Here is a 15,621-nt window from a genome sequence, read left to right as displayed (position 1 = left end):
AATCAAGAAAGTGGTCAATAAAGGATCCTGAGATTTGTCAAGGAAGAGAGAACAAGAGCAAGGAAATGATAACAAATATTAATAAAACCCTGTTTTGGCTACAGTTGGGCCATTGTGTTCTGTTCTTTAAGAAAGATATAAAGGTTTTAGAGAGGTTAAAGAAGAGGTTCATTAGAATGAATCCGGGAATGAGGGACTGGATAAACTGGAGAAGCAGGGGTTGTTCTCCTTGCGTGTATTGTTGTGTGTGTGTGTGTGTGTGTGTGTGTGTGTGTGTGTGTGTGTGTGTGTGTGTGTGTGTGTGTGTGTGTGTGTGTAACATGCGATATGTGTGTGTGTGTGTGTAACATGCGATATGTGTGTGTGTATTTGTACATGTATCTGAACCCCTTGGTATTTTCTCTGTGTGCATCTGTATGTGTGTGCATGTGTCTGTATTCATGTCAATCACATATCCATGTCTGTATACATGTATAAGACCAGCTCCATGTATAAATTGGAGCACCTCATAACTGCTCTTCACTTACTTGTAGAACATCTCTCCTTCTCCATGTTTCATATGGTTATAGAAGGAGCCTCGATAGATCTGACCCTCCTTATCAGTCAGTGCTCCATGTCCTAAATAGAAGAACAAGGTAGAGTTATATATTCTACTAGCAACTAGCTGAGATTCATCTTGTAGCTATACCAGAAAGCAATACATTAAACTGCAAAGTTAGGCTGCAGATTGAAGTCAAAAATCAATGAAAAAAATCTTACCTGCTCGGGCACCATAATAGAACTCGCCTTCATACTGGGCACCATCAGAGTACTTCATCACTCCATGTCCGTGGACCTCTCCCTGGCTGAACTGCCCGCAATACTCATTTCCTTTAAAAATGTAAAAGCATCCTCTTTTATTCTTTTTTTAAACTTTTCTTGACAGCTTTCACTGTTCCAAGGGGTTCTGACCGAAGGGAAACCATTCTAGGCACTTCAGCTTCATCCTTTTGGATAAATACTTGAAGGAGAAAATATTGCATAGAACAGGATGGAGAGTCAGAGACTTTTCTAATCACATAGGAAAGAACCAGTGAAAGCATAGGTACTGACATGATAGGATGAATGGCCTCATGCACTATTCTGTTCTACAAGTCCTGTTCTCCCTTGGGGCTTTGGAACTGTTGCAAAGGGCTCTGATGATGAGCTGTCATTTTTTGCAAGTCTTCCAGTATTTCACCAAGTTACTACTCAATTAAGAAAATAAGCCAAGCAGGCCATTCACCAATGTTGACATCATGCTTCTGTCCCCACATTTACATACAGGCACTTTACATCAAGGATCACTGGAAACAAATCCACAGAAATTGCTATAAAAATCAATTACTTCCACCTCCATTTTATTCCACATTGTCAGTCCCCTACCCTGACATTATTCAGCTTGCTAAAGCCTGCAACCATGCTTTTATTATCTTCAATCCCAACTATTCCTGGCTGCCTTCCACGTTTCACCCTCCATAAACTTCAGCTTAAAATATTTTCTATTACACATATTAGAACATAGAACATGGAACAGTACAACACAGGAACAGGCCCTTTGGCCCAAGATGTTCTTTCAAACTAGTTAAGCTAATGACACCTATTCCCTTTTGCATCTCTCTCTATTCTCCGCACATTCCTGGGCCTACCTAAGAGTCTCTTAAACACCTCTATCATACTTGCCTCATCCCTGACAGTGCATTCCAGGCACTCACCAATCTCTATGTAAAAACCCTGCCCTGCACATCTCCTTTGAACTAACACCCTCCCTCACCTTAAATGCATGCCTGCAGTATTAGACAGTTCAACCCTGGGAAAAGATACCGGCTGTCTATTTCTGCCTCTCATAATTTTATAAACTTCTATCAGCTCTCCCCTCAGCCTCTGCCACTCCAGAGAAAACAACCCAAGTTTATCCAACCTTTCCTTATAGCACATACCCTCTAATCCAGGCACCAATCCTCGTGTCATCCACATTTTCATTCAAGTCGTATATATGTATGTATATATCACAAACAGCAGAGGTCCCATACGGGATCCCTGCAGAACACCACTAGTCACAGAGCTCCAACCAGAATAAGACTCATCGACCACTATGCCCTGTCTTCTATGGGCAAGCCAATTCTGAATCCAAACAGCCAAGTCACTATGGATCCCATGCATCTTAATCTTCTAGATGAGCCTACCACGAGGGACCTCACATTTGGCCAGGTTGAACTCCATTTGCCATTTCTCCACCCATATCTGCAACTGACCTATATCCCGCTGTATCCTTTGGCAACCTTCTACACCTTGTCAAATGCCTTACTAAGATCCATGTAGACAACATCCACAGCTCTATCTTCATCAATCACCTTTGTCACCTCTTTGAAAAACTCAATCAACCTGCCCCATACAAAGCCATGCTGACTGCCCCTAATTAGGCCGTGCTTTTCTAAATGCTCATAAATCGTATCCCTAAGAATTCTCTCCAATAACTTCCCTACCACTGACGTGAGACTCACCGGTCTACAGTTTCCAGGATTCTCTCTATTTCCCTTTTGAACAGAATTTGAATAGAATTCCATTTACGAATCATTGCCTTGTTCTTGTTTTCATATTCTTCCAACACCTCATCATTCTTTGCCCCTGCAAATTCCTTCATCCGTAAAATCCTCCAAGATCTCTAAGTTCCATCAATTCTGGCCTCTTGTGCAACTCCAGTTTTAATTACCCCACCATCACTGGTCATGCCCTCAGTTGCTTAAGCCCCAAACTCTGGAATTCCCTCCCTAAGCCACTCTCTACATTAAAATGCACTTTAAATATTTGGTTCCCAAACTGGCTCAGTTTCAAATTTGCACAATAATTCTTCCATGAGATGCCTTGGTATGTTTTGCCACATTAAAAGTGGCATTCAGAAGTATGTTGTTATTCATCAACTAGATTAATTTGAAACTCCAGCCATTCTAATAGACAATGGACATTACAGGATAGCAGATGAAGGCCCAAGAATAAAGAAAGAAAGGAAACAACAAAAAGAAACAAGAAATTTGTTTATAACAAAACAAGATAGTAGTGTTACATCACCGAGGTACAAAAAGCAAGAAGTTAGCTCACTTGCTCAGACACTCCCAGTGCCCCTTTCTGGCTTACTAGGCTCCACTTTTCTAAAAAGAATGTCTTTTTGATTATAACAGGTGGTAGTGGTGAGAGTTTATGTACCTGAGGAGGCCCAGTACCGGACCCCATTCCCTTCTATTTCTCCATTCACAAACTGCCCCTCATAGTAACTGCCATCCTTCATTAGAAACTTCCCGTGACCTGGTGTGGACAAGTTTACAAATAAGTACATGTATGATATCAATATTCAACAAAACTTTAAAGAATTACCATCTTTTGTGTCTTACAGAGTCATAGATCAAATTTTAACTACACAACTTGAGGATAAGTCACAGAACATTGGCAGAAAGCAATGACAAAGCCGAGCTGCCTTGTTTGCGAAAGGTTTGTTTAGAAGTATGTTAAACAGGAAGGATAAAAAGACAGATTGTAATCCAAGGGACAACTGGAAACATAGAGCTGGGCACATGCATTAATTCACTAGACCATATCATCAATAGGCATGTAACATGAAAGTAATTTAGAAATAATTTTTGTTATCAGGTGTAGCTCAGTGGTAGCACCTTCATCTCAAAATCAGAAGGAAGTGGTTTCAAGCACCACTCGAGAAATAGGACCAAAAGGAATCTAGGCTGACACTCCAGTGTAGTGCTGCAGCGTTGGAGATGCAGTCTTTGTAATAAGGCATTATACTGTTTCAAATGGACCTAAAAGATGGCATGGCATTGTGAGGGAAGTTCTTCTTGATATTTATCCCTCAACCCACAGAAGTAAACAGATTATTATCTGTAACAGGTCATGGTCAGGTTGCTATTTTTTGTGGGAGCTTGCTGTGCACATGTTGGATGCTGCTTTTCCTATATTAAGCAAAGATCACACTTCAGAAGTACTTCAATGACTGCAAAGCATTCTGAGACAGTCAGAGCACATGACATTATTTCTTTCTTTTAGAGCTCTGAATGCAAGAGACCTTCAAAACACGTTAAACCTAAGGAAGCAACACATGGGAAACTTACCATGCTTTTTTCCATCTTTCCATTCTCCCTCATATTGAAAGAAACTGTTTGGATAAATATACTGACCAAAGCCTGGAAAAATGAAATAGAAATGTCCTGATGAGCTACAGTAGCCACTGCAGTGACTTGGTGTGCACACTCACTGCTTTGTATGCATCTGTCAAATTTATTACAAATGCAAAATAATCTGAAAGTAAACACCCTGAGCTGCAGCTTGAAATTTCTAAGCAATTTCCTGATCTTTATAAAACTACAGTGTAAAACTACCCAAAAGACCCCCGGGGTGTGAAATTGCAGCTATAAGAAGAAAAATTAAGACCTATTTACATAGAAAATGATGAAGAGTGGCTGCAGCTTGATGCCTACCACTGGAGCCGGCTGCACTTCCAAGTCCATAATCCTAATCTAGGCCTATCTGCTGGAGGGGATGAGATCACTTCACCTACTACGGAAGCTCTATCCCTTTACATTTATAACAATCCAATTCACTGCAATTGTCTTTTACTGGAACCAGTCCAGATAGTTAGCAGGTCTATTCACATGGATCCGCTCTCGGCCAGGTGAATCATTGTCTGCCTACACATTTGGGTGCAAGACTTCATATGTGCTGTTCAAAAGAGAGGAGCAACTCCCCTCATCTCTCTGATGAAGGTTTTCCCTCAAGAACTTTAGAAGGAGCAAAGATGCCCTTAGTGACAGCTTCCTCCTCGGAGAAAGATGGTACAATACAGACAACCAACAAACCATCCATGATCCAAATATTTGGAAAATGTAGTAAAATGTCTCTTTTAAAATCCTAATCGAAGTCAGGCAGATGTGAAATTGACTTACAGAAGAAGTCACACGAACCCCTGACCTTATTTTACCATTCAATATTGCAGCTGGTCTTCCATTGTAACTCTACTTTCTCAGGCTATCCCCAGACCCCTCAATTTCCTTAGTGTCCAATATTATATCAGTTTGGTCTCAGGATAAATGGTAACTGATTGAAGGCTGAGGTGAAGAGGAATTTCTTCTCTTTGGGTGGTGTGAATATTTTGAAATTTAGATTCAAACAGTATGGATGCTGAATTGATATGTTCCAGGCTGATATGGAGGATTTACTGACTGAGGTAATTGGGAAAGTGGAGTTGAGGCCAAGATCAACCATGACCCCGTTGAATGGTGGTGTTGGATTGAATGCCCTCCTTCTGCACCCACTTCTTCTGTCCTCGTATCAGTCTTAAATATACTCCACTTCTGAGCACCACAGGCTTCGCAACAGAGACTTCCATTGATTTAAGACTCCAAGTGAGGAAATTTCTATCTTCATTCCAAAAATCCAACCTCTTGTTCTAACATTATACTTTTAGGATCTCAATATCTACCGTGTTAAGCCCTTTCAAACTTATTTATTTCGGTGAGATTAAATACTTAAATTTCAGAAGTGTGATTTGAAGCCCCTGCTCTAGGAACATCTCCAACTCGAACAGAGTCATTCCAACTATTCACCAGCCACAACTAAAACCACTGAAAGCAAATCATACAGGATGTACAGTTCATTCCTGGTTTGTGGGATCAGACTGCTGCATTTGCAAGTTACACATGATGTTCTTTATGAGGGTGGGTTTCTTATAATCAGCAGATCAGCACCAACTCCCATCCAACACCCCCTGCCACCCTTGCCCCCTCCACCTCCACTCCCCCCTCCCCCAACATCCCACCTCTTCCCCCCTCCGACGCCCTCTCCCCCCTCCCACCCCCCTCATCCCCTCTCCCTCCCTCATCCCATCTCCCTCATCCCCTCTCCCTCCCTCATCCCCTCTCCCTCCCTCATCCATCCCTCCCTCCCCACTCCCCATCCTCCCCTCCCCTCATCCTCCCTCCCCCTCCCCGTCATCCTCCCTCCCCCTCCCCGTCATCCTCCCTTCCCCTCCCCGTCATCCTCCCTTCCCCTCCCCATCTCCCCCTCCCCCTCCTCCTCCCCCCCCAGCACCCCCTCTCCCTCCCCCCACCATCTCCCCCTCTCCCTCCCCCCCCAGCTCCCCCTCTCCCTCCCCCCAACCATCTCCCCCCTCCTCCTCCTCCTCCTCCCCCCCAGCTCCCCCTCTCCCTCCCCCCCAGCTCCCCCTCTCCCTCCCCCAACCATCTCCCCCTCTCCCTCCCCCCCACCATCTCCCCCTCTCCCCCACCATCTCCCCCTCTCCCTCCCCAGTCTCACCGTCCCGCAGTTGATGCTTCACCTCCCCAATGTAACAGCCGGTAGCTGCCGGCGCCGCCATCGCATCGCGGCCCTGGCAGCAACAACATCATCACTCATTGGACGGGCCGTTGCTAAGGCGAATTCACCAATCGCGGTTCGGCCTTCGCCCCGGTCCCGCTGCGAGGCCGGGGAGCTCCGTGTGGTCCTCCGTTGCGCCGCGCCCCCCAGCGGACACTGCTGGCCATTGAATCCGTGCATCAGCTCAGCGGAAGGGGGCCGGCGGCCTGGTCCCTCTGCCAGGTCTGAATAAAGGTCTTCGACTGAAAGGTTAAAATCAGTTTCTTATAGCACAGATCTTGCTTCACCTGCTGAGTGTTTTTAGCATTTTCTGTTGATACTTGAGAAAAAGAAATGCAGCATTTACATCGCAAATTTTGTTTTTAAAACTGCAAATGCTGAAAATCTGAAATAAACATAGAATTCTGGAATTGCTCAGCAAGGATGCCGCCTGACCTGCAGAGCGTTTCAGGCTTTTTTTCTGGTGTTATTTGCAATTATATAGCTCCCTTCAAGCCTCAGGTCACCTGAAGCATTTGCACCCAATGATGTATCTTTGTAATCCCTGTTGTATTGTAAACGTAGCAACCAATTTATGCACAGTAAGGTCCCACAAACAGAAATTGATTTTGTCTAGGTGATATCTTTTATTGGTACTGATTTGGGAACAAATATCTGCCAGGACACTGGGATGACTTCGCTGCTTTAAATCCCAGGAGCTGTCACCAGGATATTTACATCCACATGAGAGGGTAGAGAGGGCTTCCCTTAAAGTCTCATCCAAAAGACAGTGTGGCTTTCCCTCAGCATACCTCTGTAAAATCAGCCTAGCTTTCTAAAACATAACGTTTAAGTTACTTTGGACTGGTCTCCAGAGACTCAGACCATTGATCCAGAGACATGAATTAGAATCCCACCATGGCAGCTGGAGAATTTAGATTCAGGTAATTAAAAAATTTGGAATTAATAGAAATACAAGTAACAATAATAGCAACCCTGAAACTGGCAAATAATTATTAAAAAGAGTGATTCACTAATATCCATTAGAAAAGAAAATCCCAGGTCTATATGTGATTTCAGACCTACCAATGTGGTTGACTCTATACTGGTCTTTGAAATGACCTGCATTTCTGGGGACAACTAGAACTGGACAATAAAGGTAGTCCTTGCAAAATTGTGCATTTACTGTGCAGGAATTAGAAAGAAATCTCCAGGAACTTGGCCAACTCAAGTTAGGAAAGAAAATATCTTACCAGATCTAATATTTTGTATCCATTAGCCTCCTTGCCTGTTGCTAAGCACACAAACCAGGATCCAGACCTGCTTCCAAATAAATTCCCCACTCACACAACCTACCATCTCCACCCTAAAGCAATACTCACAGTACTCTTCCCTCTGTCTGCAGGGTTTGCACTATACCAGTGTTTGACAATGACATTCTTCACACCATTGCTGATGAATATATGAAGCTAGATATTGGACTCCACATTGAATTCAACAGTTTCAGATAACCAGTCTTTCCAGTTTGTGTTGGAACTGGTCAGTTCAGCTGAGTTATGGAGTCATAGCATTGTACAGCACAGAAATGGGCCATTCCGTCCACCACATCCAAGGTAATCTTTTTCGCCATTTACACTAATCCCACTCGCCCGCATTAGGCCTGTATCTTTCTATGCCTTGTCTATTCAAATGAAAGATCATCAACTTGTAATGTTAATTGAAGAGTTTCTCTCACCATAGATGCTGACTGATTTGCTGAGTATTTCCAGTCTTCACTACACTCTCTCAGCTAGTACCAACACTTCTTCATCTCCATATCACAGCAGGCATTCCTTTTGTTCTCCCCACCCCTTTCTCTTCTCTGCATTAAAACATGTTCAATTTCCAACTTTTCTTAATTCTCACATCATGTCATCAATCTGAAAAATTAACCCTGTTTCCCTTTCTACAGATGCTGCCTGACCTGCGGAGCATATCCAGCATTTTCTGTTTTTATTCCAGATTTCTAGCATCCACAGTTTTGTTGCTTTCCAAGGAAATAATGGTTCACAGTAAAACTCTGTTAGTCCGGCGCACCCAGGACTTTGGTGGTGTTGTACTGGCAAAGTTACCAGACTTAATACTTCAAGACACTTTTACTCACATTTCTTTGGATGCTGCACTGCAGAATAATAAGAAAGGGAGCTCTGGAACCAGGGCCCCGCTATATTAAAGGCAGGAATCAGCACCCAGTCAGACAGATGGTGAACCAGATTATTTTTGCAAGGCAGCACACTTAGACAACTTACACGTTGAGACTTCAAGCGGTTGCTCCAGACTGCCTGTTGCTATGTTGCATTGTAGCAAAGCTACACCACTAAAAGTCTCCTGTCCATTCTGGATCACTATCTAGGTACATAGCAAACAGAAAGTCCATCTACCATACAACAGTAAATGCCAGGTGAAAAAACACTATGATGCTGGAGGAACTCAGCAGGCCAGGCAGCATCCGTGGAGAAAAGCAGGTGGTCAACGTTTCAGGTCAGGATCCTTCTTCAGGACTGAAGATAGGGAAAGGGGAAGCCCACTATATCGGAGGGAAAAGCAGAGCAGTGATAGGTGGACAGAAGAGGGGAGGTCCAAGGTGGTGATAGGTAGATGCAGGTAAGAGATAGTGATAGGCAGGTGTGGGGGAGGAGGGGAGAGCAGATCCACCGGGAGATGGGTCAAAGGTATGGAGAGAAAAAAAAGGTAGAGAAAAGAGATAGGCTGGGAAAGGGAAGAAGAGAAGAAGACCTGAAACGTTGACCGCCTGCTTTTCTCCACAGATGCTGCCTGGCCTGCTAAGCTCCTCCAGCATCATCGTGTCTTTCATCTAGATTCCAGCATCTGCAGTCCATTGTTTCTCTGGTAAATGCCAAGTATTCAGCAAGAAGCCCCTGCACTCCTGACTTATAAAGGCGTTGAATCCCATCACGTTCCAAAGTGCTTTGCAACTGAAAAAGTACATTTTAAGTGTCGTTACCTATGTGATGTGGGAAACACAGCAGCCAATTGTGCACAGCAAGCTTCCATATGCCAGTGGAGAGAAAAGTGAGGCAGTATTACAGGTGGATGACCTGTGGCAGATCTGCCAGTTCTGATACAAAGAGAAAGTGAGTCCAGAATGCTGCAACATGTCCAGACAGAATAAGATATCTTTATCGTTATTAGTCACATGTACATCGAAACACACAGTGAAATGCATCTTTTTGCATAAAGTGTTCTGGGGGCAGCCTGCAAGTGTCGCCACGCTTCCGGCGCCAACATAGCATGCCCACAACTTCCTAACCCGTACGTCTTTGGAATGTGGGAGGAAACCAGAGCATCCAGAGGAAACCCACGCAGACACGGGGAGAATGTACAAACTCCTTACAGACAGCGGCCGGAATCGAACCCGGGTCGCTGGCGCTGTAATAGCGTTACGCTAACCGCCACACTTCAAGCTTCCACTTGGCCATTTTATAATAGGAGGCCAAGGACAGATAGGTCAGACTGGGGGGTGGGATGGAGAATTAAAGTGGCCAGCAACAAGAAGCTCAGGGTCGGCCCCGTGGAATGAATAAAGGCGTTCTGTGAGGTGGTCACCTGTTCTGCTTTGGTTTCTCCAATGTAGCGGAGAATGACGCTGGATTGGAAGAAGAATCGCTGTTTCATCGGGAAGGACCATTTGGATCACTGGATGGTGAAGACGTGGTAAAAGGGCAGGTGTTGCATCGCTATGGTTACATCGGTAGGTGCTATAAGAAGGGCAGCGGTTGGTGGAGGCAGAGAGTGGACCAGGAAGTCAGGCAGTGAACTTTCCCTTTGAAACGCTGGAAGGGTGGAGGAGGGGAATATGTCTCTGCTGGTGGAATCTCATTCAGCTTTAAATCTCGTGAATGGAGTACTGCAATCAGAAAGGACAGGTACGAGTGTGTAAGAAGAGTGGAAAAAAACAAAGCAATCAGTATCATCTCCATAGTTAACAATGAATGTATTTAGAGAGGATATGAGGCCAGAAGGAAGGGTTCAAGTGGATCAGGAATTCTACAGATGGGAGAAAGGGTCCACTGTTTTGGGGTGAAGGACAAAGAAGTGGGCACAGAGTCGGAGGCAGCAGAAGTAGTGTGCAACGTCATGTTAGGCTTGGAATTCATTAAGATATAGGGGGACAAAACGGAGGCCTCTGCTGAGGACTGATCATTCAGGCTCAGAGAGGGGAAGTTCAGAGGGGCTGGTGAAAAGACAGCAGGCAGTGGAACTGGGGACTAGATGGGGTCAGAGGAATGTAAAGGTTAGAAAGGTCAAAAGGGCATTGGAATTCAAAAGCTGTTGATGTTTATGATCTTTGATGTCAGAAAGGAAGAAAAAAAGTCTTCTGTTGCAGCATGGAATGTGGTGAAGTCCAACTGCTGACCATGCAGCTTTGAGATAGAATGAGTTGGTGTTGTTGGAGGGAGAGGTCAACAGCACGCTGGTGCCAACTCAGGGCATTAAGCCTGGTACTCAGGACGTGACAAGAACACTGCCCCTACAAACACTGGATAGTTTGAAACCACCTGAGGTCCTGGGTGAATCCAAAATGTGCAGGGTGGGATTTCAGTCAGAAACATGTGGAATGAGTTGGATATTTGCCAAGGAAAAGCGAAGTGGCAGTGGAAACAAGTTTTGATCAACACCTTTTTGAAGACAAGAAGGGAAACAGAAACCACTGAGGGTAAACTGGGCAAAAGGGGCAGACAGACATCTTGTCATGGAGAGGAGCAGAGCGCCTTCAAGATTCACATTCTTCAAGAGCTGGTGGAGGACCTAGGTTTTTTTTTCTCAAAATAATGCGCTGGGATCTCTTCTGTTCATCTTAAAGAGCAGATGGGACATTAGTTTGAATTTGTATTTGCTAGATGGAACCTTTGACTGTGCACCACTCCATTTCTGATGTGTTTAAGTGCACCTTATTGCACTGCACTTCCTCTGTAGCTGTGACACTTTACTCTGTAATGTTATTGTTTTTACCTGTACTACATCAATGCACTCTGTACTAACCCAATGTAACTGCACTGTGTAATGAATTGACCTGTACGATCAGTATGCAAGACAAGTCTTTCACTGTACCTTGGTGCAAGTGACAATAGTAAACCAATACCAATACCAATACCACCTAGATCTTTGTGCCTGTCCAGGGAGTGGGACTTCAGCCCACAACTTTCTGGCTCTGTGCCTATGGTGCCTTGTGTCCAGTCTCTCCTCCCCTGACCACCCCCCTTCAGTCCACAACCCAAGCTTCAGCCACAGCTCGCAGCCTCTGAATGGACCTCCCCCACCCACAACCAGCAACCCACATGGCCTAACCTTATCTCTGCCACAATGGTCCAATAAAATGTTAACTAAGTGTATAATGCACGTCCTGTGTAGCAGCAACATCCTGGGAAGGGAAATCTGTAATTTCCATAAGTCTATCTGGGTGGTAAATCAGAAAGCCACAATATAAGATTACAGGGGAGCAGAAGCAAAATCTGTGCAGCACTTGTATGAGTTCTGCAAGGCTGTATTTTCAAGTTACTATTAGTGTGAAAGAAATGCTTTTCATTGATGCATTACTACATCAATATGGTGAATGGCTTTTCAATTTTGCCCAGTTAGTAATTAGCTACGTACAGACTCATGTTTTCCTGTAATCAACTGCAGGCAATTAATTCAAAAGCTTGTGCAAGAATTTCTGGGAACTGGAAAAGGCTGGTACACCCAAAGAAGTCTGGTCCTCTTTAACCCCACTTAGTCCTCAGGCTCTTGTCTCATGAAAAGCAGATTAGTTGACCCTTTCAACTAGGGTCCCCTTCCCTGGTAACCTTGCATGATTTATTTAAACTTCCTTGGCTGAGGAAAGTTGTAATTGACATTGCTTCTGCCTCCTAATTTTTTTTGTTTTAATTTGTGATCCTTGGAACTTGAATCATTCTCCACACTAAGCACTAAAGAAAGCCTTGCATTTACGTGGTACTTCCAACGAATGCTGTACTCTTTGAAGTGTCCTCAATGTTGGATTATAGGAAGCAGTGCGGGTATTTCATGCAAAGTCTCAAAACCAGCCTATGATAAATGATCAGATAAACTCTTTATCTGCACAGCTGATCTATGGACTCCTGCCCCACATCCTTGCACTTTGCAACTTTTATGTTCCTTTGTTCCTTTTCTCCTGAACTGCCCTCGTTAATCTGTTGATTGGATCAATTTAATCCCATGGCAACTCTGGCCTCACCAAATCAGAGACGCTCCCTTTGTCCCATCCATCCCTCCCCCCACCCTCTCTGCAATTTAAAACCAACCTGCTTCCACTTTTTTCCCTGGTTCTGATTACTTTCGACCTGAAACTACACATGCTGCCTGGCCTGCTGAGTGTTTCCAGCATTTTCAATTTTTATTTCAGATTTCCAGCATCCGCAGTTTTTTGATCTTCATATAATTGGTATTGGTATATTATTGTCATGTGTACCGAGGTACAATGAAAAGCTTGTCTTACAAATTGATCGTACAGGTCAATTCATTACACAGTGCAGTTACATTGAGTTAGTACAGAGTGCATTGATGTAGTACAGGTAAAAGTACAGAGTAAAGTGTCACAGCTGCAGAGAAAGTGCAGTGCAATAAGGTGCAAGGTCACAACAAGGTAGATTGTGAGGTCATAGTCCATCTCATCATATAAGGGAACCATTCAATAGTCTTATCACAGTGGGGTAGAAGCTGTCCTTAAGTCTGGTGGTACGTGCCCTCAGGTTCCTGTATCTTCTACCCGATGGAAGAGGAGAGAAGAGAGAATGTCCCGGGTGGGTGGGGTCTTTGACTATGCTGGCTGCTTCGCCAAGACAACGAGAGGTAAAGACAGAGTTCAAGGAGGGGAGGCTGGTGTCCATGATGCATAACATGTAATAACATAAACTATATGTTATTACATTATTAAATACATTTAGCTACTAACTGATCAAAGATAATATTAGTTAGTAGCTAAATATAGCCTGGAACCAAGTGTAAACTTCCATGAATTCTTCAAAACTGTACTATAGTATCTTTTCAACCATCTGAGAGGACACATTAACATCATCTTAATGTCTCAGTCAAAAGAAGGACCACTGATACTTCCTCAACACTGTATTGCCTAAATCATATACATCAGCCTAAATTATGTACTCAAATCAGTGGATTGAATCCACAACCCTTTGACTGACTACCAACTGAGCCAAGACTGGTACCTTGGATAAGATAAAATAAGATATCTTTATTAGTCATGTGTACATCGAAACACACAGTCAAATGCATCTTTTGCATAGAGTGTTCTGGGGGCAGCCCGCAAGTGTCGCCACGCTTCTGGCGCTGACATAGCATGCCCACAACTTCCTAACCTGTATGTTTTTGGAATGTAGGAGGAAACCGGAGCACCTGGAGGAAACCCACGCAGTCACAGAGAGAATGTACAAACTCCTTACAGACAGCGGCCGGAATCGAACCTGGGTCACTGGTGCTGTAATAGTGTTGTGGGTCAAGCATCCACTTGGTACGCCCTTGAAAAATGAAAGTGTCAGACTAACGCTGGTCCTTATTCCAGTTCTGGCCTTTGCTGCATCCTTGGTTTGATCACATTTCCATGTGCAAACCTTCAGCTGCCTGGTCTATAAGTTCAGGAATTCTGTCCCTAAGCATCTCCATCCATCTGTCTTTCTGTTTAAGAGAAACCTTAAAATATAGACCTAGAATTGATATGTATGAAAGGACTCATGTGCTGCTGAGGTATCAAAAGAAAATGTGGCATCTTAGACAAACTGAAGTCTAAGTGGTTAGGTGGCAGGGGAAGGAGGTGAGAAGGTTGGGATGGTGGGGGGAAGGGGGAGGTCCACACAATGAAGACCTCTTTTACTCCTTTGTGGTTGGTGGGGGTGTGTTTGGGAGTGGGGGGTTGTGGTGGTGTGCAGACATTGCAGACCTGATTGGAGCTTGGGGTTGGAATGAGGGGGGGAGGGTTATGAGTGTATGGAGATCAGTGTCTTGTGCAGAGGAGTGTGGGCAGCAGGACTGCAGAGCTGGGGGAGTGGCGGTGGTTGGTGATCAGGGAGATCGAGGCTTGGGCTGATAGTTGTGGGGATGTTCTGGAATAGGATTATTGACAGGGGATGGTCGGTACAGTGGGTTGGTGGGGGACTGTGGAAGGATGGAAGATAAGTAATGGGGCCTACTTGAGTGGGTGGGAGGGCGATGGGTCCCAGTATTCTTGAAACTGAGTTGTCTCGGAAGTGTCCAAGGACTGGTACCTCCCAATCAATGAGGACTAAAAAATTTCCCTTGGGATGCTCCACAGGAAGTGTTGCAAAGGGAAAGATGCCACTTGATGCATGTCAGATATGGAAATCGTGTTGGGAGTATCTGTGACTTGTCTGGGAATTGCCCAGTTAAATTTCTGGAGTAACTGTAAGTATCCAGAAGTGGTTGTTATTGCAGTTCACTGTTCGAAAAGAACATTTTCAATTACATTGCACCGAAATAAAGAGTGCTACACAACTGAATTTCTAGGCCATGAATCTTCATGTCCCCCCACCTCTCCAACTATCCCCTCCAAAATGGTTGATTGGACTGTCAGCATGTCTGTTCCATTTCCTGCACTTCTGTCCTCATCTCCTCCCTCTCAGAGCAAGGATACGGTTCCACTACCCTTCATTTTCCATCCCACCAGCCTCCACATTCAATGGATCAGCCTTCATTTCTTCTGCTATCTTCATTGAGATGCCACCACCAGCATCCCAAAGGGAGTGTTCTCTGTGACTGCCTGGTTCACTCTTCCGCCTCCACCAACATCCACGCCCCTTCTCACGGCACCTTCCCATTTAACTGCCCGAGGTGCAATACCAGTTCTTTTACTTTTTTCCACCCCATCATCCTTGAACCCAAACATTCCTTCCAGGTGACATAGTGACTCCCTTGCACTTCTGTTTTAGTGTGCTACATTGGTCTCATGATATGGGCTCATCTCCACTGCAGAAACCAATGCAAATTGGGTAACTGTTATGATGAACATCTTCATACATTCTGCAAGAATGATGCTAGGCTTCACTTTAAGTCTCATTCCCACTCTGACTTGCCTCTCTTTGTCCTCTTACACTGTTCCAAAGAAATACATCATAACCCTGAGGAACAGCAGCTCAGGTTCTGTCTGCATGTTACAGCATTCAGAACAATCTGTATCAGTACTGTATCAGCTTGGTT

The 15,621-nt window shown here is 44.4% G+C and overlaps 1 protein-coding gene across 1 annotated transcript in view; it reads right to left on the bottom strand.

Annotated features, from left to right (window-relative positions):
- The window catches only part of LOC127583230 (MORN repeat-containing protein 1-like), a 115,306-nt gene extending 108,882 nt beyond the window's left edge, over nucleotides 1-6,424 (bottom strand). Inside the window, exons 1-5 of the mRNA XM_052039001.1 lie at nucleotides 6,337-6,424; nucleotides 4,137-4,208; nucleotides 3,223-3,321; nucleotides 760-870; nucleotides 528-618 (exon numbers count right to left, since the gene is read on the bottom strand). Coding sequence (XP_051894961.1) covers nucleotides 528-618; nucleotides 760-870; nucleotides 3,223-3,321; nucleotides 4,137-4,208; nucleotides 6,337-6,397 — 434 coding nt within the window. The 5' untranslated portion in view covers nucleotides 6,398-6,424. The remainder of the gene's footprint in view (nucleotides 1-527; nucleotides 619-759; nucleotides 871-3,222; nucleotides 3,322-4,136; nucleotides 4,209-6,336) is intronic.
- Nucleotides 6,425-15,621: the final 9,197 nt, after the last annotated feature.

The sequence above is a fragment of the Pristis pectinata genome, chromosome 26 (assembly GCF_009764475.1).
Source record: "Pristis pectinata isolate sPriPec2 chromosome 26, sPriPec2.1.pri, whole genome shotgun sequence".
Taxonomy (NCBI): Eukaryota; Metazoa; Chordata; class Chondrichthyes; order Rhinopristiformes; family Pristidae; genus Pristis; species Pristis pectinata.
The sequence above is the reverse complement of the archived record's forward strand: the minus strand, read 5'-3'. Positions and strand labels throughout refer to the sequence as shown.